General features: G+C 34.7%; 1 protein-coding gene across 4 annotated transcripts in view; it reads left to right on the top strand.

The window, feature by feature from the left end:
• Positions 1-23113, top strand: part of ROCK2 (Rho associated coiled-coil containing protein kinase 2) — a 144063-nt gene that overhangs the window by 59417 nt on the left and 61533 nt on the right. For all 4 annotated transcript variants that reach the window (XM_045084871.1, XM_045084870.1, XM_045084872.1 and 1 more), the window contains exons 2-4: positions 2287-2368; positions 3344-3444; positions 19910-20047. In XM_045084871.1, coding sequence (XP_044940806.1) covers positions 2287-2368; positions 3344-3444; positions 19910-20047 — 321 coding nt within the window. The remainder of the gene's footprint in view (positions 1-2286; positions 2369-3343; positions 3445-19909; positions 20048-23113) is intronic.

Genomic DNA, 23113 nt, shown 5'->3' on the forward strand with positions numbered 1-23113 from the left:
TCTGTATACAGATGTTACCCTTCTGGTAACCACTAGTCTGCTCTCTGTATCTGCAAGTTTGTTTTTGTTCTGTTTTGTTCATTTGTTCATTTTTTAAAAAAGATTCCATATGTAAGTGGAATCCATAGGGTATTTGTCTTTCTCCATCTGACTTATTTCTCTTAGTATAATATCCTCAAAGTCCATCCATGTTATTGCAAATGGCAAAATTTCATTCATTTTTATGGCTGAGTAGTATTCTATTGTATATATACTATCTTTTTTATCCATATACCTATTGGAGGCCACTTGGTTATTTCTGTATCTTGTCTATTGCAGATAATTGTGCAGTTAGCTTAGGGTGCATGTATCTTTTCAGATAGGTGTTTTCATATTCTTCGCATCAATATCCAGAAGTGGGATATCTGTTTCACATTGTAGTTGTATTCTTAATTTTTTGAGGAATCTCCATATTGTTTTCCAGTGTGGCTCTGCCAATTTACAATCCCATCAGAAGTGTGAGAGGGTTCCTTTTTCACCACATCCTCTCCGACATGTTATTTCTTGTCTTTGATATTACCTATTCTAATAGGTATTAGGTGATGTCTCATTTTGGTTATGATTTGCATTTCCCTAATTATTAGTAATGTTCATCTTTTTACGTACCTTTTGGCCATCTGTATGTCTTCTTTGGAGAAATGTTTCTTCAGATCCTCTACCCATTTTTTAAATCAAGTTTTTGGGTTTTTTAGTTGTTGAGTTGTATGATTTCTTTAATTATTTTAGGATAATAACCCCTTATTAGATATGTGGTTGGCTGACCTTCTCCCATTCGGTAGGTTTTCTTTGCTGTGTAGAAGCTTTTTGGTTTGCTGTAGTCCCATTTGTTAATTTTTGTTTTTCATTCCTTGTCTACAAAGATGTTACTAAGACCTATGTTAAGAAGCTTACCACCTGTGTTTTCTTCTAGGAATTTTATGGTTTTCAGGTCTTATATTCAAGTCTTTAATCCATTTTGAGGTAATTTTTGTGTATGGTGTACGATAGTGGTTTTGTTTCATTACTTTGCCATTGAGCTACCCTGTTTTCCCAATACCGTTTATTGAAGAGACTGTCCTTTCTCCATTATAGGTTCTTCCTCCTTTGTCAGAGATTAAGTATCCATATATATTTTAGTTTATTTCTGGGCTTTCAATCTGTTCTGTTGCTCTGTGTGTCTGTTTTTGTACCAATACCATACTGTTTTGATTACTGTAGCTTTGTAGTCTAGTTTGAAATCTGGGTGCATGGTGTCTCCAGCTTTGTTGTTTTTTCTCAAGATTGCTTTGCCTCTTTGGTACCTTTTGTGGTTCCATACAAATTTTACAGTTATTTGTTATAGTTCTCTGAAGTATGCCATTGGAATTTTGATAGGTATTCCTTTGAATCTGCAGATTGGTTGGCTGGTATGAACATCTCAACAATGTTAACTCCTTTAATCCTTAAGTAGAGAATATCTTCCCATTTATTTGTTTCTTCAGTTTCTTTCATGACTGTCTTAAGAGTTTTCAGTGTGCAGGCCTTTCATCTTGGTTAAATTTATTCCTAGGCGTTTTTTTCTTTTTGATGCATTGTAAATGGGATTATTTTCTTTAGTCTGTATTCGTTAAAGTCAGAAACTTGGTGAAATTTTCCTGGACATTTGAAGAGAGAGAGGAAGACATCTGACTAGCAAAAATAATAGAGGATACATATTTTCTTTTTAAGATTTTATATTTAAGTAATCTTTATACCCTGTGTGGGGCTCAAACCCATAACCCTGGGATCGAGAGTCCTATATTCTACCAACTGAGCCAGCCAGGCACCCCAGGGGATGCATATTTTAAGATGACATTTTTCTAGGGGCAGGTGAGTAACTCAGTCTTTGGTTAAGCATTCTTGACTTCTGATTTTGGCTCAGGTCAAGATCTCAGGTTGTGAGATTGAGCCTGGCCTCTGACTCTGTGCTGGGTATGAAGCCTGCTTAAGATTCTCTGTCCCTCTTCTTCTGCCTCTCCCCACCTCTCCAAAGAAATAAACAAATAAAGACCTACATACAAAAATGCCATTTTTCTATTGGCTAAAATAACAAATGAAAACATGATAGGATCATTCTTCTTCTAGCAGAAGTTAGCAAACAAGTTAGGGCTGTTATACGGAGCCACTGGGCAATTTCATATCAAAATGGATTGATAGCAAGAATAGCTTATAACAAAAATTTAAGACTTTTTTTTAATATTTGGAAATTGTAACAACTTTCTTTTTCCTTTTCTATTTTCTGTTAAACAGGATGGCTTAAATTCCTTGGTCCTTGATTTGGATTTTCCTGCCTTGAGGAAAAACAAGAATATAGATAATTTTTTAAATAGATGTGAGTAAACTTTATATTTGATCCTATCACTATACTTTTGATGAGATTTATATTACAGTTTATACATTGTTAACCTTAAATATTTTTTAGTTTGCTATTTGGTTTGTTTTTAAATTACAAGGATTTTTTATTTTCAAAGCAAAACTGCAGAACTAGTTGCAGTTTGTAAAGTAGGTAAAGTTCAAGATTTTGTATAAATTATTAAGACTAATGATTTCAGGATAGGTTATTTATGGCAGTTCAAAGAGCACTTTTAAATTAATATTACCAATATTAAGACTTAGGTTTACATTACCCAGGAGACTTAATGAGCTTTATGTTTGTATAAATGTAGACATTTCAGTCTAGCTAATGAAAGATAATGTGATAAAAATTGTTGTATATGCAATAACTTAATATTTGCCAGTATTGATGTTGCAGTGAAGGTGTAAATGAAGTTGAATTCTAAGGACAGATTCTCAAAAATAATTCAGTATTTAGTAAGCAACACAGTGAGCTTTTTAAGTTGGAATTGTCAGAGACTGGGCTGTTTTCATAATTAAACAATCTTGACTAGTTACCATATCTATCATATGTGATTACTACCATTCAGAGAAGTAGGCTACTAAGTTTATTACTAAGATTAGCCTTGCAGGTAATGTCATAGCAGCTCTTTGCCATGATTCACAATGCGCTCTAGGACTATGTGGGTCATCACTGTTCAGCTGTCATCTTGTCAAGCAACAGAGTCAGAAATGAAATAGCTTCACTGCTGCTTTTTGGTAGTTAGTAATGTTTGTTTTATATGTGTTAATAAACTGTAGAGTTTTGGTTCTTTGATGTAAAGTTAGTATGTATCTTACATTTTAAAATAGTAACCTTTGAAAACTGACAGATTTAGCTAAAAACTGAATATAGTTTCTTGAACTAAAAATCTGCTTACAAATATAGAATTATTTAAAAGTATTGCTTATAAATATGATCTTTTAATTACAGATGAGAAAATTGTGAAGAAAATCAGAGGGCTACAGATGAAGGCAGAAGACTATGATGTTGTGAAAGTTATTGGAAGGGGTGCTTTTGGTGAAGTGCAGCTGGTAAGAATGTGTTGTTCTGTTCTGTTCTTTTATTTTTAAAGCGGGGTTTTGTACGATATCAGTAGCCTCTGAGTAGATCTTATTTTTATGCCCGGCCATGCCAGAATTAGTTTTGTGAGCTCAATCAAGTTATTCCGTCTCAGAGAACCTGAGTGTCTTCATCTGTAGAACGTGGCGCTGGTAAACCGTAACCCCGGTCGCTTCCAGTGCTGAAACCCTGAGATTTAGAATATGTTAGACCAGCTTGATTTCACACATTACCTACTAGCAGCTAATATTCCACAAGAACTGTTGTGTTTTTATTTAATATGTTAAGACTAATAACATTTTTCTTTAATTAGCTGAGATTTATTTAGATATATTAGAAACCCAACAAGACTTTTTTAAAAAAGATTTAATTTATTTATTTGACAGAGAGAGAGAGTGACAATGAGAGAGGGGACACAAGCAGGGGGAGTGGGAGTGGGAGAGGGAGAAGCAGTCTCTGCAGAGCAGGGAGCCCATGCGGACTTGATCCCAGGCCCCTAATCTGAGTCAAAGGCAGACACTTAATGACTGAGCCACCCAACAAAGGTGCCCCCAACAAAGACTTTTTTTTTTTTTTTAAAGATTTTATTTATTTATTTGACAGACAGAGATCACAAGTAGGCAGAGAGGCAGGCACAGAGAGAGGAGGAAGCAGGCCCGATGCAGGGCTTGATCCCAGGACCCGGGATCATGACTTGAGCCGAAGGCAGAGGCTTTAACCCACTGAGCCACCTAGGCGCCCCACAAAGACATTTTAATTTGAAATTTATCTTTGCAGGCAAAAGTGATACCAACCGGAAATATTATAAATGTTTGTAATCAACATTGCACTTACATATTAATTAGGAACTGTAATGATATTCCTGTTTTCATCACTTGAGTATGAAACTCCGCTTTTTTATGCTTACAAATTATTGTCTTTGGTCAAATTATGGGGTCAGATTCTGTTTTTCACTCCAACAGTGTTCTACTCTTTTTGATGGAGCTTGAGAAAAGGACTGCTCACTGTGTGTCAGCACGGCTTCTCTGGGAACAAGTCATGACAGACTAACTTATCTTTGTCATCTCTTTCATTTCTTCTTTCTTTAATAGGTTTATTGAACTTACAGATCAGAGTAGTGTAATAGGTGTGATATACATCTGTTAGATATTTGAAAAAGTCTGTTAGGGGAGTCTGGGTGGCTTAGTGGGTTAAAGCCTCTGCCTTTGGGTTATTAGGTCATGATCCCAGGGTCCTGGGATTGAGCCCCACATCGGGCTCTCTGCTCAGCAGGGAGCCTGCTTCCAAGCACTTCCTCTCTCTGTCTGCCTCTCTGCCTACTTGTGATCTCTGTCTGTCAAATAAATAAACAAAATCCTAAAAAAAAAAAAAAAAAGAAAGAAAAACTCTGATATACATAAGAGGATATGGAAAAAGGTCAATGAACAAGGATATGAGTTAGGCAGCATTATAACTAATAGCTGTTTCTGAGGAGACTGAGGAAGGCATAAGTGGTGCCTTGGACAGAGATCCCCAGGGATCTGTTTGTTCTCTCTTCTTCTCTTCAGGGTTTTATTAATGAGGCATTTATTGTATGGAGGCAATGGTGACATGTTGAATAATTTTACTAAGGAGTTAAAACTGAAGTATGACAATGCTTTCAGATGAGAAGCCAAAATCCAGAAGTTGGGAAGGTTGTTGGCCAGATAGAAGTGAAATTTAACCAGAATAAAAACCTGTACTTAGATGTGAAGAACTCAAGGAGTAGATTCCTTAACAGTAATTATGAATCAAAGAACAGTTTTCCTTGAATGTAAACCAAGCAAGAATCATTGGTGATGTGGCTGCCCAAAATACTAAAGAAAGTTTGGATTGTTTTGTTACAGGTTTTTTCTATTTTGAGATGATTGGGCCATACTCCATCATTTATTCATTCTAGATGCTCTGTTACCCTGTTTTAAAGAGCACATCAATAGAGAGTACTCAAGGGATGAAATGCTCAGGGACTTGCAACAATGCCATATGAGGTGTGGTGGAGGGAATTGAGAAGTTAACTTGGAGATCTGAAGAGGGGGCTGCCTTTGAAAGTAATGCGGGTTTTGTTTATTTTGTTTTTAGTCAGTGAAAGTGGTGAAGTTTTGGCTATTAGAATTCCCATGGGGCAAGGGTCACAGATTAGATTTTGAGTTATGGGAGGTCTTGTAAGATAGGGAAAATATAAAGTAATTGAATCCTACTTCTGCCCTGGTCTAACTCAAAGAGTTATTTATTAAAAAATAAATAAGCCTAGTTATAGTGTTCCCTCAGTGTTCACCACTGTTACTATAGCCTATTTGATACAAAGATTCATATTATAAGTATGTAGAGTAAATACATTGTTTCTTCACACCGAGGAATCAGTGTAGATAAAGAGGAAAGACTAGAATTTGGAGTTTTGTTTTTGGAAGGAAATATGACAGATCCTGACTTGTCATGTTTTTATAGCAATGTAGTCAATTGCTCTGTTTTGGGTGAATTTGATCATTTAACTTTAGTACATTCAAGAAAGGAAAAGAAAAGGCTTCTGTTATTGTTAATTTTCCACTCCGAATTTTATTTTGTCCACAAAACATTCAGAAACAAAGTCACATGTTTTTAAAAATGAAAAATATTTTAACATTGCTTTAGTCTGATGACCTGATGCAAGAACTTGGAACATGTGTGTTTTGGCTTTACCTCTTGGTTCTATTGGTGGGAACTTTTTTTGGGGGGGGGGGAGATAAAACACTATATATATATTTTTTTAATTAAAAAAATTTTTTTTATTAACATATAAGGTATTTTTTGCCCCAGGGGTACAGGTCTGTGAATCATCAGGCTGACACAGTTCATAGCACTCTTGGTGGAACTTTTTAAAAGAAGCATGAGATTAAAAAGGAAAAGTTCTGAGTTCTTCCATAGTCTTTTAAAGTTGCTTTGTATGTTGTAGATAAATTGGTTTGACAGATCTGTAGGCAGTGTTCCACATTTGGCACATCTTTATGATTATGTTTTTCTAGTCCTCTGAAGAAAGTTTTTCATAGGTGCAGATTTGTCTTAACTTGTAAATACTTTTTTGGTCAAGTTAAAAATACATTACCACAGAGGGCCCACCAGTCAGTTTCTTTTTTCTTTTTAAAGATTGTATTTATTTGACCTAGAGAGACAGAGAGTTAACACAAGCAGGGAGAGTGGGAGAGGGAGAAGCAGGCTTCCTGCTGAGCAGGGAGATTGATACAGGGCTCAGTCCCAGGACCCTGGGATCATGACCTGAGCCAAAGGCAGACGCTTAACAACTGAGCCACCCAGGAGCCCTCAGTAGTCAGTTTCTAAAAGGAAATTCTTGTTGTGAAAGTAACTTTGGATGTCACAGTAGCTATACCACAGTGTTTAAGAGCTAGAGTCAGACTACCTGCAGTTGGATTCTAACTCTCTGACGAGCTGTCAGTGCAGACAAGTTACTTAATCACTCCGTGCCTCAGTTTCTTATCTGTTAAATGAAGATAACAATAACAATTATACCCCATAGAGTTACTGGGAGAATTAAATGTAACTAAATTTGGAACAGTTCTTGGAATACAGTAAGTGCTTAGTAAATGTTAGCAGTTCATTTGCACACATAAAATGGTTCATTTATCCATCCATCAATGAATATTTAATTAGGATCTGTTATGTTTCAGGGGCTGTGCTAGCTTCTTAAAGATACAATAGCATAGCTTTGATTTTTCTGCAAGTGGTAGTTTTGTGGAGGAGTTTTACTTTAAACAAATAAAGTATTTTTCAAATTATGATAAATACTGTGAAGGAAAAGTTCTGGATCCTGTGAGAGAAAAATGGAGGGTTGTGCTTAATTTAGGTGTGGATGTTAGGAAAGCCTCACTGTAAGAAAATGACATTGGAGTTATGATCACATGAAAAAGAGGGAACTGAACTGGACAGGAGTAAAAAAACAGAAGAAATAGCATGGGAAAATGTCAGAAGTTAGGAAAGTGCCAAGTCGTTAAGTTTATTTGGGTGTAGATTTCCTCACCTGAAAAAGGCATTTTCTCACAGATTGAAAAGTCTTATAATTCAAGGAGGGCAAAATTGTTTGTCTTGTTGTCCTTTTTTCCTATCTACAGAGGTGATGTACATTTATGTTTTTATATCATGAAAAGTCTGTGACATGGATGATTTCATCTGATATCACTTTTGGTTTTGGATTCTACTTTTTGGATTATTTATCACATCTCATTTTTATGGAAAATAATATTGTTTAGTATATTGATCAAGAGCGGTACTTTGGAAGAATAGTCAGTCAACTACTTCTGTTTCCATTCTACTGTATATAGGTTTCTTGTCATCAAAACTTTAATTTCCTTATCTTGGAGTAGCATTAATAATAGAATTTAAGATTTTTTTGTGAGGATTAAATTGGACTGTGCTTATGTGGTACTTACTGGGATCTGGCACATTATAGATATTAAGTAAATATTACCTGTTGTCACTCTTGTCAGTTTCTGTGCATTTTTGAATTTAAATGTTTTAATTTTAAATAAATAATCATAAGTCTTGCTCTGACTTATATATATATATATATATAATATATATATATATTGGTTTGCTAGAGCCACCATAACAAAATACCACCAGCTGTGGCTTAACCAATAGAAATTAATTTTCTCATAGTTCTGGAGGCTACAGTTTCAACATCAAGGTGTTGGCAGGTTACATTTCTCCTAAGGCCTCTCTCCTTGGCCTGTGGATGGCCACCTTCTGTTGTGTCCTGACGCGGTCTTTCCTCTGTGCTTGTATGTGCCTGGTGTGTCACTCTGTGTGTCCTAATTGCCTGTTCTTAGAAGCACACCAGTCACCTAATAGCCTCATGTTAACTTAATTACCCCTTTGATGTCCCTGTCTCCAAATAAAGTCACATTCTGAGGTACTGGAGGTTAGGGTTTTATAATGTAACAGGGGCCGGGGGTAGTGTGCAGCATGTAGCACATAGTCATCCCATAATAGTGTGTATGTATGTTGGGATGAGCTTTTCAGTGAGATTACTTTTTTGAACAGATATGCATGCATACTTTGTTCATTTTTTATATTTGTTTATTTATTTACCTTGCACATAATCTTTTCTTTGAAAAACAAAGTTACAAATTCTAGCCTTGCAAGTGTCTTCTTAAGGTAGATATTTAGTTTGTTTAATGTCTGGTACCATTATAAGCATTAACAGTGTATTGTATAGGTAAACTACTCAGACAAGGTACCTGCATTCATAGAGCTTTTATTTTGAACTGCCTGCTATTAAAGTTTCAAAAAGAAATTGTGGTTTAGGTTCTAAAAATAGAGTTCTAAGTTAACTATTTAAAACATAGTGCAGAATGTCTTAGAAATTACCTAATTATGATTCTTAGTTTGGGGGAGATGCATTAAAAAAAAAAGATTTCATGGTTAATAGTGGAAATATGATTAGCATTTTTGTTTTTGAAGTTATATCTTCTTATTTTGGAGTTTGGTTTTGTGATGTTGCCTACTCTTTTTTTCTTAACAAGAGTGTTCATTAGGGGCACCTCGGTGGCTCACTTAGGTGTCTGACTCTTAATCTCAGCTCAGGTCTTTTCAGGGTCATCAGTTCAAGCCCTGTGTTGGGCTTCATGCTGGAAAAAAAAGAAAGAAAGAAAGAAAAGGAAGGAAAGAAAAGAAAAGAAAAAAGTGTTCATTATATTTCATGGTGATTGTTTCATTTAAAACTAAAGAAATTAATATATGAATGCATTCTCACTCTTAGAGGTCTAAGTTGCTTAGAATTGGGTAGAATAAAGTGTGGAAATCTCCTTTTCTCATGTCTTTATTTCATTGTCAAGCATAAAGGTAACTAGCCTTTTGGTATCCTTTTAGTATTTGATAATTGGAAACATTTGGGAACTGTTAACAAAACTAAGGCCAAATTATTTTAAGTGGACATTTATATTTTATTGTAATTATTTTCTTTCTAGGAGTTTCAAAAATTGCATCAATGCCAATTAGTCTCCCTTAAAAATAAAAATTATTTTATTTATACAACAGATATGTTCATAGTAGAATAAGAAAGTAAGCCATCATTATACTTTTTTAAAATTCCTGATTGTCCCACTACTCTTATTACTTTGATGTATAGTTTTCTGACTTCTAAACGTATGTGTAATGTATTAGTGTCTTCTGTGTATTAAGGGATCATATTATATAGTGGTTTTGTAATTTGTGGGTTTTTTATGTAACATTAAGTAATAACACACATTTTAGAGCAGTTACAGTATTATAGGCAGGCTTCTAAGCAACTTCTGTGTAGTAACCAGTCCTCACAGCACTCCTTTAGATAGATGGTATTACTGTCATGCCCATTTGATAGATGGGCAAGTTCGTTTAGGTAGGATGAACAACCTGCCAAAGCTCACAGAACCACTAAGTGGTTGAACGGAGACTTGAATCCAGAGAGAGGACTCCATAGTTGATTTTCTTTGTTGTATGGTCATAATCATTTTTCTGTGCCAATGAATACAGACTTTGTATGTTACCTTATTGCCTTCCTGGGGTTTCATTCTCCTCTTACTCTGCCTCTTACTAGTATTCAGTCCTTCTTTTCTTGAAACACCACTCTTTCCTATGTTTCTAGTTCTTCTTTCTTAATTTCCTTAGTGGTTCATTCTCCATCTGACTTCTACTAAATATCACAGTTCCAAAGGCTAGGCTCTTGTTTCTTTGATCTGCATTCTCTCCTAAGGTGCACTCTACTATTCCTGTGACTTTAAATATAATCTACATGATGTCAAGGCTCAGATTCATAGTTGCTGCTCAGAATTTTCTAGTTTGCTCTCTAAACATGATGGCTTATTTGGCATCTCCATTAAGATGTGTCACGTCTAAAATATGTGAAATTAGAATGTTTGATTCCTTCTCTAACTCACCCACGAATTTGTAACACATCTTAATAAATACATGGCTCCACTATCACCCCTGTTGCTCATGCCAAAAAATTAGAAATCATTGATTTCTCTTTTATTCATTTCTTAAATTTAATTTTTCAGTAAGTCCTGTTCATAACAGTTCTCCAGTCTATTTTTTGGTGTTCACTGCCAACCACCATCATCCAAGACACCCTTTTCTTCCCAGTAGGGTATTGAGCATCTCCTTTGTATTTTACTTTGTTTTCCACTTCTGCTAACAATGTTTCACCATTGGACTGTTGATTTTGGATTGGCAGGTGCTGATGGAGAAACTATCAAAACCATGCTTGTTTAATCTGTAATTCATGCCATCTAGGCTCAGGTGGACCCACATTTACTGTTTCACTGACTGTTTTCCCCATACTTCATATTCTTGTATTTTCATGTATCGATACTGTCCCCTTTTGGGTATGGGTAGATAGTAGAATTAACTAGGGGCTTTTCTAACATGTTTTCTGTTTTCCTTATTTCCCCACTGTCTATGTCTTAGTATATGTAAAGGATAGGAAGTACAGATCTATCTGCCTAATAGAAACTGCAGCCAATTTGAACTTTTTAAAATATATTCATGGCTCCCTTAACTACTACGTGAAGCACGAAGTCTTCATCCTGGCCTTCTAGCCCCCCCCCCCCTTTTAAAGATACTATTTATTTATTTGACAGAGATCACAAGTAGGCAGAGAGAGAGGAAGGGAAGCAGGCTCCCTGCCATGCAGAGAGCCTGATGTGGGGCTCAGTCCCAGGACCCTGAGCCGAAGGCAGAAGCTTTAACGCACTGAGCCACCCAGGCGCCCTTAGGCCCTTTTTAAAGATGTCACCAATTTTATCTTTTATGCTATTCATTCTGGGCAGGCTACTTATTTCAGAGCATGCTCTTTGTTTTCTTGTCTGTTTCTTCAATCATGTTTCACTTTCTTTCTCTCTGTTCATTTTTTTATTCTTTTTTTTAAATTTCTTTTCAGTGTACCAGAATTCATTGTTCTCTCTGTTCATTTTAAAAGAAAACTTTTCTCCTGTTACTCTCCTTCGTACCTGTTATTTGAGTGTGATCTTTCCTCTTCATGTTTTAATTTAATAATTTTATGTAATTTACCATATTATGCCTTGTACTGTAGTTTATATGATATTTCTTTGAATCCTTTTATATTGTAAATTTTTTAAGAGTAGGAGCCCTGTCTTTAGAAAGCTTTTGGCATTTCCATCAGGGGTTGGTAGCTGCTTATCTGAAAATAGTTGGCCAGATCTGAGGAGATTATCCTCAGCGAAGTGAAAAGTTTAGGAGGAGTATCTGTAGAGCTGCAAGGAGAAAGGGAGAGTCTTCACTCTAGTGATTTGTCAGTTCCAACTGTGGACATTGGTAAATGATGTATGTGTGTGGTCAGATCATATCCGTGATTGGATTTTTCTTGTCTTTTTATATCTTGTACAACACAGAACCTGAAACAGAAACTTTTCATTCAAGTGAATGGATTGTGATTCCTTGTGATCCCTGGGCTCAGATGCTTTCTGGGATCCAGTATTAAAGAGATAGAGGCTCTGTGACAGGACTTGAGGCAGATGTGAGATAAGGATCTCCCCCCCCCCTTGCTTTTAATTTAATTGGTTTAAATTAAGCTTTTAAAGTAGAGTCAGTCAGAAGGAAAGAGTATAGGGGAAATGATTTTCTAACGCTTGTCATGTCAACTCAAATTTTTAATTCCTTTTTTGGAGTAAAACAGGCTCTTCGCTGGTTACAAAGTTATTTCTGAGTCGCGGGAATTATCTCCTTCCCTCCATGCTTTTGTAATTCCTGTATTCCTTCATTCGGTCTTGGCTGCCATAACCAGACATTTTTAGTGAAAACCTTAGCAGCACACACTAACTGCTTTAGTCTGTCAAACTGGGTCTTATAAAAATAATCAATTGTAATTTTTGAAATTAAAAGCCAATTTTGAAAATCTCAAATAGGACATTTTGGTTAGAATGTTTTTTGAAAGCTTTTTGTCCACAAATGTTCTATGAAATCTAGGTCTATTTTAAGATTTTCCAAGCAAGTCTTATCTCTAGCTACATTAGGGTTGTTTCACCTATTTAAAAAAGTTTTTTTTAAGAGATACATATTTGCTATATAAAATACAAATAAGCAAATGTAAGAACAGAGAAATCACCCAGAATTCTGTTATTTGAGATAAAACCACTCTTAGCTCTTTGACCCTTTTTTGGTGTTTATATTTATATATATGGGGGAGGGAATATCATTTAGAGACTAGGAGCAACTTTTTTTGTCTGTCACATACTCAGCCTAGTGACATAGGGGAAACACATATAAAGGTTTGTGATAGAATGAATTAAGTTCTATTTGTCTGTGGTGGTATTAGCTGACACTTTCATTGAGTACATTTTGTGTGCTAAGTATTTATATTCATAGTCTCATTTTACCCTTGCAGCAGTTCTGTGAGATTCTGACATAGATGAGGTCCTGAAACTTAGAGGGGTAAAGTAAGTTGGCCCCGTAGTTCATAAATAGGATATTTGCAAAGGTTTGTTGACATCTAAATCTGTGCTTTTAAGCAGTACTCTGTACAGTGTAGTAATGAATAGCTCCTGTATCTGACTGTTTATCCATCCATATTGAATAGAGGAGGAGGAACAAAGGGGAGTGTACAGAGATGCTGAGGGAGATTATAATAGAATCATTCAGAAAGAGACATCCTCAGAAGGAAGATCAATGGAAACAGCTTTTCTAAAGTCACAGCGCTTTATTGTAGTACTTTGTAATACTAGTGCTAATGAATTTTAAAAGTATGAGATAGATATTTGGCATGAATACAGCTGTTACCTCTTAATGTTTGTTCTATAGATCAGGTCAAAGACTACAGGCTGGTGGTTTCTGACTCTTGTATTAGGAGCCAGTTAAGTGTCCTATCCCAATAGTTTACATGAAATTTGGGCTTCATTAAATAGAGCATCTAGGCAAAATAGTCTTTATTTATTAAAAATTTTATTCCCTCATATAGACATAGCTATAATTTTGTTGAATTTGTTGAATTGGATATTTAGCATTTTGCTAACCACAAGGCAGTCCCACAAATGAAAATTTATACTCTGCCTAAAGGAGCTTATGAAGCAGATATATATATAACTAATTATAATATTAGATTGTTGTAAGTGCTGTGGAAGCATAGACAGAGAGTAATGTTGCATAAAGAATCAGCAGAAGTAAAGTGAACAAGCATGTTTTTCATGTTCAAAGATTTATACTTATGCTGTATGATTTTTTGTGTATTTGAATGGTCTTTTTGTTCTAGGTTTGTTTTTATTTTAGTTAATTCAGATATAAAAGATTAAAAATAGGGGTGCCTGGGTAGCTCAGTTGGTTAAGCATCTGGCTTTTGATTTTCGTTCAGGGTCATGAGCTCAAGGCCCATGTCAGGCTCTGTGCTGGGTGTGGAGCCTGCTTTGAGATTTTCTCTCTCCCTCTCCCCTCCTCCAGTCACGCGCTCTCTCTCTCTCTCAAAAAAAAAAAAAAAGTATTTTACTATTTTCTATCAGCTAACAAACATCTTTTAGTTTCTTTTCATAGTTGTGCTTTACAGGATTTTTAGAACTTGCCATGATATGAGTCAAGGATAAATAATATTACAGTGTAAAGTAATTGACTGTCTCTTAGTGTTTTGTGGATTGCTTTTCTGATGAAACTAGGAAACATTCAAAATCTGATTTGTTTTTAGAATAAATGAAGATTTGAAGAGTGGCAAAAAATAGAGAAGTAGTACCTTAGCAACCTCTTTCTAATAATATTTTAAACATTTAACAGCTGGAATGAGCATTTGTTTTGAGCTAATTTGCTAATTCAATACAAATCAATTAAAAATCTGGTCTGTTTGTTGTGGAAAGGATTTCTCATTTCTGATGAGGATCCTTTATCTCCTAATCCCCTGCCCACCATCCATATTTTCATACTGCTTTCACATGTGTTTATTTTCGTGTTCTATAATGTCTGTAAATAAAAGGAATTGTTATTCCAGTTTAGTAATTTAATATAGAAGATAGATATAATCTGTGACCCTCATCATAACTTTGACCGTTTGCATATAGAATTCTTTTTATGTAAAACTAAGTCATATCAAAATACTTGAAGTTTTAAATGTAAAATATCTTAAAATGAGAAGTTATGTAACTTACTAATATATTAACATTTGTAATTGTGACTTGATTAGCCAGTTTTTCTTGGGGGCCGTATTTTTTTTATATCCATAGTGATATTTTGATTACTTATTATATTAAACACTGAGATTAAACACTGGGAGCAATGTTAAAATTTCCAACTGAAATTATGGATTTGTCTTTCTATTTTTAGTTCTGTCATTTTTTGACTCATGAACAAAAGCTCATTTATTAAATACATACATATTTAGGATTTTGAATTATACTCCTTTTATCTGAATTTAACCCCCTTTTTCTTTGCTTTGAAGTCTTCTTTATCTGTTAATAATATTGCTCTGTCAGTTTTCTTATCCTTGTTGTTTGTGTGGTACATCTTTTTCTGTCCTTTTATTTTCAATCTGTTTGGTCTTAATATTTAAAATATATGAGATTAAGTTTTGCTTTTTTAATCAATTCTGATAATTTCTGCCTATGAGTTGGAGTGTTTAGTTTATTATATTTATATTTAGTCTATTTATATATAGTATTTTTATACCGTTTAATTGCTTTTCAAGCCCTGGAGTCTCTCATTTTCATTTTTTCGTTTTTCTTTTTATTCTTTAGATTGTTCTGTCTTCAGGTTCACAGACTTCTCTTCTGTCTCCATTCTTTATTAAGCCCTTCTAATGAATTTTTCATTTTTGTTGTTTTTCAGTTAAATTCTGGTTTCTTTTTTACAGTTTGTATTTCTCTGTTGATATTTTCCCCTATTCACTCATTGTGACTACATTTTCCTTTTTTTCTTTAACTTATTTTCCTTCAGTTGTTCGAACATATTTGTAAGAGATATTTAAAGTATTTGTTAGTTAAGTTCAGTGTTTTTGGGGTTTTCTTTTGACTCCTTTTTTCTTGATGATGATTCACACTTCCCTTTTGTGCCTGTTAAGTAATTTTTACTTTAATTTACTCATTTTTTAAATGCCTTTTTTTTTTTCCCCCTAGCATTTATTTATTTGACAGAGCACAAACAGGGGCAGTGGCAGGGGGAAAGGGAGAAGCAGTCTCCCTGCCGAGCAGGGAGCCCAATGTGGTGCTCCATCCCAGGACTCTAGGATCGTGACTTGAGCCGAAGGCAGACACTTAATCAACTGAGACACCCCTGTGGCCCACTAAGTAATTTTTTAAAAATATGTACTGGTCCTTACAGATATAGGATAGAGATTTTTGTTAGTTTGTTACTTTTTGTTGATGTGTTGATTTTCATTCTAATAATCTGTCCAATTACCTGATGATCACCCTTAATTTGTGCACACTGAAATTTATACTTTGTGCAAAAAGACCAAGTTGTTTCCCAAGTCCTTTTAACTGGTAAGACTGAACCTCCAAACTCTGCTCCCCTTTTGATCTTTTAGGGATTGGCATTACTAGGTATTGTTAGGTAGTGTTGGAGTACCTCTTGCTTTAGGACTTGGTTCTTTCTCCTAAGCTGTCTCACCTGAATGCCTAGGAAAGAGCAAGTTTTCCCCATTCTTGTTTGGCTGGAAATTGATTGTTCTTCTAATGTTATTTAACCTCCAGTGTCTCTGTTTTGTTATCAACCCCTGCTCCCTGATAAACTTTGGATACTTCACTTTGGATAAATGGTACTTCTAGAGACCTTTTGCATAGCTCCTTATATTCCTGTTTCCTGCCCAGCATAATACAGTGGCCTCATTTGTCTTGAACACTGATCTCTGCCTTCTCAGTTCAGCAGCCACTGTACTTAGCTTATATGATCCACTTGTGTGCTGGTTCGGATATTGCCTTCAAGTAGAGTGTCTGGGCAATTATGGGGCTGACTTAGTGAGTTTTTCTCTTCTCAGGGATTATAGTCTTGTGTTGCCTAATTTACCAAGCCTGAAAACTGTTGCTTCATAGGTTTTGCCGTTTTGATTGTAGTTTACAGTGTGAGGTCTGGATGGAATCAGTTACTGTATCATAGCCAAAGATGCATGATTTGGAGTATGTATCTTTATTGTTTCATGCTAGACCTTTTTTCTGTCTTTCTGAGTGATTTATTCAAGTGCATTCAAATAAAATTCTTACCTAAGATTTGTTAGGAAGAAAAATCTATTAAAAAGGTACAGCATTGTATGATTTTTCTAGGATTTGGTAGCATTTTATACAGTTTCTAATCTGTAAAATATGATGGTTCTTATATATCTTCTCTGGGGAGGACATGAGCATTCCTTTGGTTTATCTTATTTTCATCAATATAAGTACTGATTCTAAATGTGGACAATACTTGATGGGAGATAACTAGAAATTTACTGTTGTATTTTTCTTAAAACAGCAAGTTAATATCTTGGTCAGTGATCAAATAAAAATTTCTTTTTCACAGATATTAATTCATTCATCAAATATTTAGTATCTATTTTAATTGGCAGTGCTGGCATTGTATTTGACACTGAGGATATAATGGAGAATGAAATAGGCATGGGTAATCCCTAACTTTGTTGAACTTACATTCTAATGGGGGAGACAGAAACATACAAGGAAACAACATAAAAAAAATCGCAAGTTATGGTATCTACTAGGAACAAAACACATGGAGTTCTGAGATAGAGAACAATGAGTTCCTCACTCCTTTGAGTTTGTATTTCAGCTGAATGAAGGAACAAGTCTCTGTGGAGGAGGTGAAGTCAGAGACTGTGATGGCTTTTCTATTACCTTCCCAGTACCTGTAAAGATCTTGAGGAAAGGTTTATTAGAGGGACTAAAAGAAGGTGTTAAATATGATTGAAATATGAACAAGGGAAAGAAAATGATGAGATTTAGATTGGGAGGGTGGTTGTAGGCTAGATCAGTTAGAGCTCTATAGATTTTCGTCAGGAGCTCAGTGTCCTCTTTTTTCATCCAGCCCTCAGTAGGATGACCATATAATTTGTTGTACAAATAATGACATACTTCTTAGTGAGAAGGAGCAGTCACTGCTTGGGAGACTCTGCTGACCAATGTAGTCTGGCACTATTCTGGGGAAATCATCCTAATTCTGACTATACTTATGTAGAAATGGCATAGATAAGTGGTTACTAGCATGGGTTCTGGATGCAGACTACTATACCTTCATTTTAATTTTTTTAAGAAGGATTTTATTTATCTGTTTGTATGAGAGAGAGAGAAAGAGAGAGCGAGTGCACAGGGAAGAGCAGAGGGAAAGGGAGAGGGAGAGAGAATCTCACACAGACTCTGCACTGAGCGAGCACAGAGCCTGACATGGGGCTCAATCTCACGACCCTGAGATCATGACCTGAGCTGAAACTCAAGAGTCTGACATAACCAGCTGCGCCACCCAGGTACCTCAGACTACTGTACCTTTAAATCTTGATTTCTACTCATTGTATAATCCTCAGCAAGTTAATTTCTCTGTGCCTCAAATTTCTCATTTGTAACATGACGAAGTAATATCTCATTAGGATTGTTATGAAGATTAAATAATACATTTATGAAAATACACTGTGCCTGGCATATAGTAAGCACCCACTCAGTAAATTCATTCTTTTTTTTTTTTTCAGATTTTATTTATTTATTTGACAGACAGAGATCACAAGTAGGCAGAGAGGCAGGCGGTTGTGTGTGTGGGGGAAACAGGCTGCCCGCTGAGCAGAGAGCCCGATGTGGGGCTCAATCCCAGGACCCCAAGATCACAACCTGAGCCAAAGGCAGAGACTTAACCCACTGAGCCACCCAGGCACCCCAGTAAATTCATTCTTTTATCAAATACTTATTTGCTAAAATAAATACTTTTTTATATAATATATGATATATATCTTATATAGATATATTTTATTATGTGCCAGGCATTTTACTAAGCACTGTGGATTAAGCAGTGAAATCCTTGCTTTCATTGGGCTTAATTTCTAGTGCAAGACCAAATAAAATAAAAATAAAAAAGAAGCTGTAAAGTGGTAGTAAGTGCAATGGATCAAAAGCAGGAAAGAAAGAATGGAATAGGCATGGGCAGCAGAGGGTGGCTGTAAATTGAAAAATCGAAGTAGCTTGATCAGAGTAGGCCTCATTTAGAAGGTAACATCTGAGCAGGGATCTGAAGGAAGTGAGGGCTTGGCTGATTCCAGGCACAGAGAGTAACACATACAGAGATGAAATGAGAAACCACTGGGGTTTTAAAACAGGAGTGACAGGAAATGGTTTATGTTTTTGAAGGATGACCCTACTGTGGGTGGGTGAGAGTGACAGGGAAGCCAGGTTAGGTTATCGTAGGTAATGGACAGAAAAGATTTAGACTAGGCTGTTCTCAGTGGAGATAGTTAGAGGTGATTAGATTCTGAAACTGTTTTAAGGTAGAACTGAAATGATTTGCTGGGGAGTTTGATGAGCTGTGTGAGAGAAAAAGAGGAGCCGTAGACTTTTAGCCAGAGCAACTAACCGGAAGGATGAAGAAGCCATTTACTAAAATGGGGAAGACTGTAGGAGGAATAAATTCGGGGTGAAGATTTGGAGTTCATTTTTTTTGAACTCCTGTTAGATACCCATGTATAAATGCTAGCTGTCAGTATTTACTATTAATTATTCAGCAAACGTTAACAGTTAAAATCGTTAGGTATTTGTTGGCTCTGTGGTAGCGTTTGCTATCATATTTTTAGGATTAAAATGATGGTCCAAAAAAAAGATACTGTCTTTGCCCTTGTGGAAGTTACATTCTAATAAGGAAGATAAGAGTTGACCAAATAGGGAAGCCTGGGTGGCTCAGTTGGTTCAGTGGTGTCTGCCATTGGCTCAGGTTGAGTCCTCTGTTGGGCTCCTTGTTCAGCCTGGAGGTGGCTTGTGCATGTGCGTGCTTTTTCTCTCGGACAAATAAATAAATAAAATCTTTTAAAAAAAAGAATTGATCAAATAATAATATTGTTGGTAGTTTTTTTTTCTTAACATAAAAAAACCATTTAAGTAGGATACTTTGAAAGAAATAAAGATGACTTAACAAAATCACATATCTCTTCATATCTGAATTTATTAGGTTGTGTTCAGATAGCGATACATGTACATACCTTGAAAGTTTCTCATTTAACAATATCTTGTTCTTAAAATTGGTTAGCTTAAATAACATTAAGGAATGAAGCTTTATGAATTCATGGAACCTAGCATTTAAAGGTATTGTGTATTTCATGAAATTTTTAGGCTGTTGGGAATTTCTTCTTCTTTTTTCCCATTAAAAGTGTAATGCTTTTAAAACTTTTTATTAGTTAGCTAAAGATCATCTTGTTTTATAACTGAAGTCTTTAATAATAGAATTATAATATGACCTGTTGTTCACCTTTCACAAAATTATTTTTGTGTTTTAAAAAATCTACAGGTTCGTCATAAGGCATCACAGAAAGTTTATGCTATGAAGCTTCTTAGCAAGTTCGAAATGATAAAAAGATCTGATTCTGCTTTTTTCTGGGAAGAGAGAGATATTATGGCCTTTGCCAACAGTCCGTGGGTGGTTCAGGTAAGCAAACAGACTTTCGTAAGTTCATTTTCCTTTTATTGTAAGTGCTTATTATTTCTAGGATATGATTTTGTATGCTAAAAATTCTGTATCTTACTCACCTAGTAACAGTACAGTCCTTTTTAATAAGGTCAGATTCAGTATGCTTGTTTAATGTTCCTAAATAGTATGTCATATAGATATGACATGTAATAACTTAAATTGGTGTATGAAAGCAATTATTATTTGCAATTTTTAAAAAAATTCCTTTATGAATGATTAGATTGGTTACCAGAATGCCATTATGCCCTGCCTACACTCTCATGATTTATATAATAGGAACAATACTCAGCCTGTCTCCAAAAAACCAAAACTTCTCCTCTGGTCCTTTATATATTACCTACAATATAAGACAGTATTGTGCTTCCTAATTGAGCCTCTTACTTGACTGTAAACTAAGGAATTTGTGGTTGTATTTTGCCTCCTTTTCAATTTTATCCCTCATTAACTTTGCTTCTCTAAAGATGTTTTTATACTAAAAACCTAATTCTGCTGCAGACATTTTTGAACAAGTATCATGAGTGAGATTAGGTAAGTACCTATGCATGTTCAGGATGCTTAAATGATTTGGGAGATTTATACTTTGCTTGTGGAAGGCAATTTGCGGGTACAAAATACACCGCATGGATGGCTATGTAATTTAAAAGCTCATTATTACTACTTTTTTAATGATGTGGAGCCCCAATTCTCTTTCTCTCTACTTACCTTTTTTATTGTAGCTAGTGAATAGAAATTCTGATATGTGTAGCTAAAACTAAAATTTTTGTAGCAAATTATATATTCTGATAATGTAAGGAATGATGGTAATAAATTATTCCACTTTTAGCTTTAAATTTCTTTCATAGCAACAGAATCATTGCCATTTCTAGTTTATCAGTTCATAAATGGGTGTCTTTGATCTTTAATTCTGCAAAGTGGATGTTTTTAAAGTGTTCATTGAGATAAAGAGTTAATGGATCCGTGGAAACCAGTCAACAGTGAAACATTGTAAATTGAAAAAGTAATATTATAATTCTGTTTATTTATTAAGGATTTCAAAATGGTAGTATTCTAGTTAAGTCATTCTTCCACCACCTCCTCCCCAGTCTTTCTTTTTTTATTATAGTGACTGGAGTAATTCTATAAAGAAAATATTCCCCCATTTACTATTTGGTTACCCAGTAGTATAATTCACAGAGGAAGGACAGGATAAATACTTTATTCTTTCCTTATATTTACCAGTTTTCAAAGTAAGGGGTTAGTTTCCTTTTATCCTCTAACGGTGAACAGTTCTGAGGGAGTTACCAGTTTGAACTCATGGATTTAAATTGAATTATTTAAATTATTTGATTAATTATTTGAATATCTTATTGATGACCACATTGTGACACCTTTGGCAGGTGACATCCTCTTTTGGTTAATTCCTGAGTCCTTTGGACATAGCTGTGACAGCCTTTGATAGCTTGCTTTCTGACACAATAGGATGTTCCAGACCAATCTTGTACATTAACTGTGCTTATAGGTCCATCCTTTTTACACATGTGAATATTTCCTTGTAATAGATTCCTAGAGTTGGGTTTGCTAGGTCATATGATGTACACATTTGACGTTTCGATAGATAGGGCCAAATTGCTTTGTAAAAAACTATGTTTTTACAAATTTATATTACTCTAATTATTTAATATTTTTATATCACTACATTTTAGCTAATACTGGATATTCTAGTTATTTAAAATTTTTATTAGTTGCATCTTCAAGAAGAAAAGATGTTATTGTGCTAAAGTACATTTTTTTGGTTAATGATGAGGTTCAGGATATTTCATATGTTTATTAGTAATTTGTATCCCACTTTTCTGTGTGTTGTTTTACTTCTTAAAAATTTGATTTATTAGCATGCAGATAGACCCTGTACATGAATATACATATGTTGGAAATATATTCTGTGTTACAGCTGTTGGAAATATATTCTCTTGAACTGCTGTCTGTTGCTTATTGAGTTTTTAAAAGTAGATGTAATCAAATCTATATATTCTATATTTTGATTCTTACTGGGGAATACCTTCCCCAGCTCAATATAATGAAAATATTCTCTTATACTTTAGCTTTTTTATATTTTAATTTTGGGAGGGGTAGGAGTCTCTTTCTGAGTCACCAGGAATTTATTTTTTTATATGAAGTAAGATTTGTTTTTCCCAATGAGCAGCCACTTTTCCCGGGGCCATTTGTAGAAAAGCCCATCTTTTTCCCATGAAGTATATGAAATGTCCTTTATATCATAGACTAAATTACCATATATATGTGAATTTCTTTTGACTCTGTTCTATTACTTTGATTTGTTAAGCACTAAAAAATCATGTTGTTTTAATTTCTGTAGTTTTTCATGTATTTTGTAGGGCAAGTCTTCTCATTGTTCTCCTTTTTTAGTATTTTTGTGGAAATTCTTAACATTTTTTCTGTGAAGTTAGAATTAGCCTTTCCTTCTGTTAAGTACATTTAAAATTTTTTCTTGCATTGCTTTAATTGGTAGATATTTTTGGGTTGTTTTGATTATTTTGAAATATTAAGTCCTCTCATAACAATATAGTGTATATCTGTTTGTAGAGCTTGATTTTCAGTAAAGCCATGTTACTTTTTCTCATTAGATATGTTCAGAAGAAACTTGTGCATAAGAAAACTAGTGTTTGAATATGTAGATATTACAAAATGCAGAAGAACCAGCATTGGTTCAGTCTTTCAGTACAGTGTTGAGTTAATAGAAGTTTTTTATCCTTATCTTTTTTGTTATATTAAACTTAATTGGGTGAGTCCTCTAGTATTTAACGATTAAATCTGATATTTGCTGTAGTTTTCTGATTAAGACAGTAAAGGCCTATCTATTCGTGTTTAGCTTCCCAAATATTTTTTTAATCAGGAATAATGTTGAAGTATTTGAAGTGTGTTCCTCAGCTGCTTTTATGATGGTTTTCCTGTTTAATCTGTTATTATAGCACACTAAACAAATAAATTTTAAGGTAGTATACAATAAAAAGTAGATGCTATTTGCTATAA

This window comes from Mustela putorius, unplaced genomic scaffold (genome assembly GCF_011764305.1).
Source record: "Mustela putorius furo isolate JIRA1106 unplaced genomic scaffold, ASM1176430v1.1 tig00000813_pilon_pilon_pilon, whole genome shotgun sequence".
NCBI lineage: Eukaryota > Metazoa > Chordata > Mammalia > Carnivora > Mustelidae > Mustela > Mustela putorius.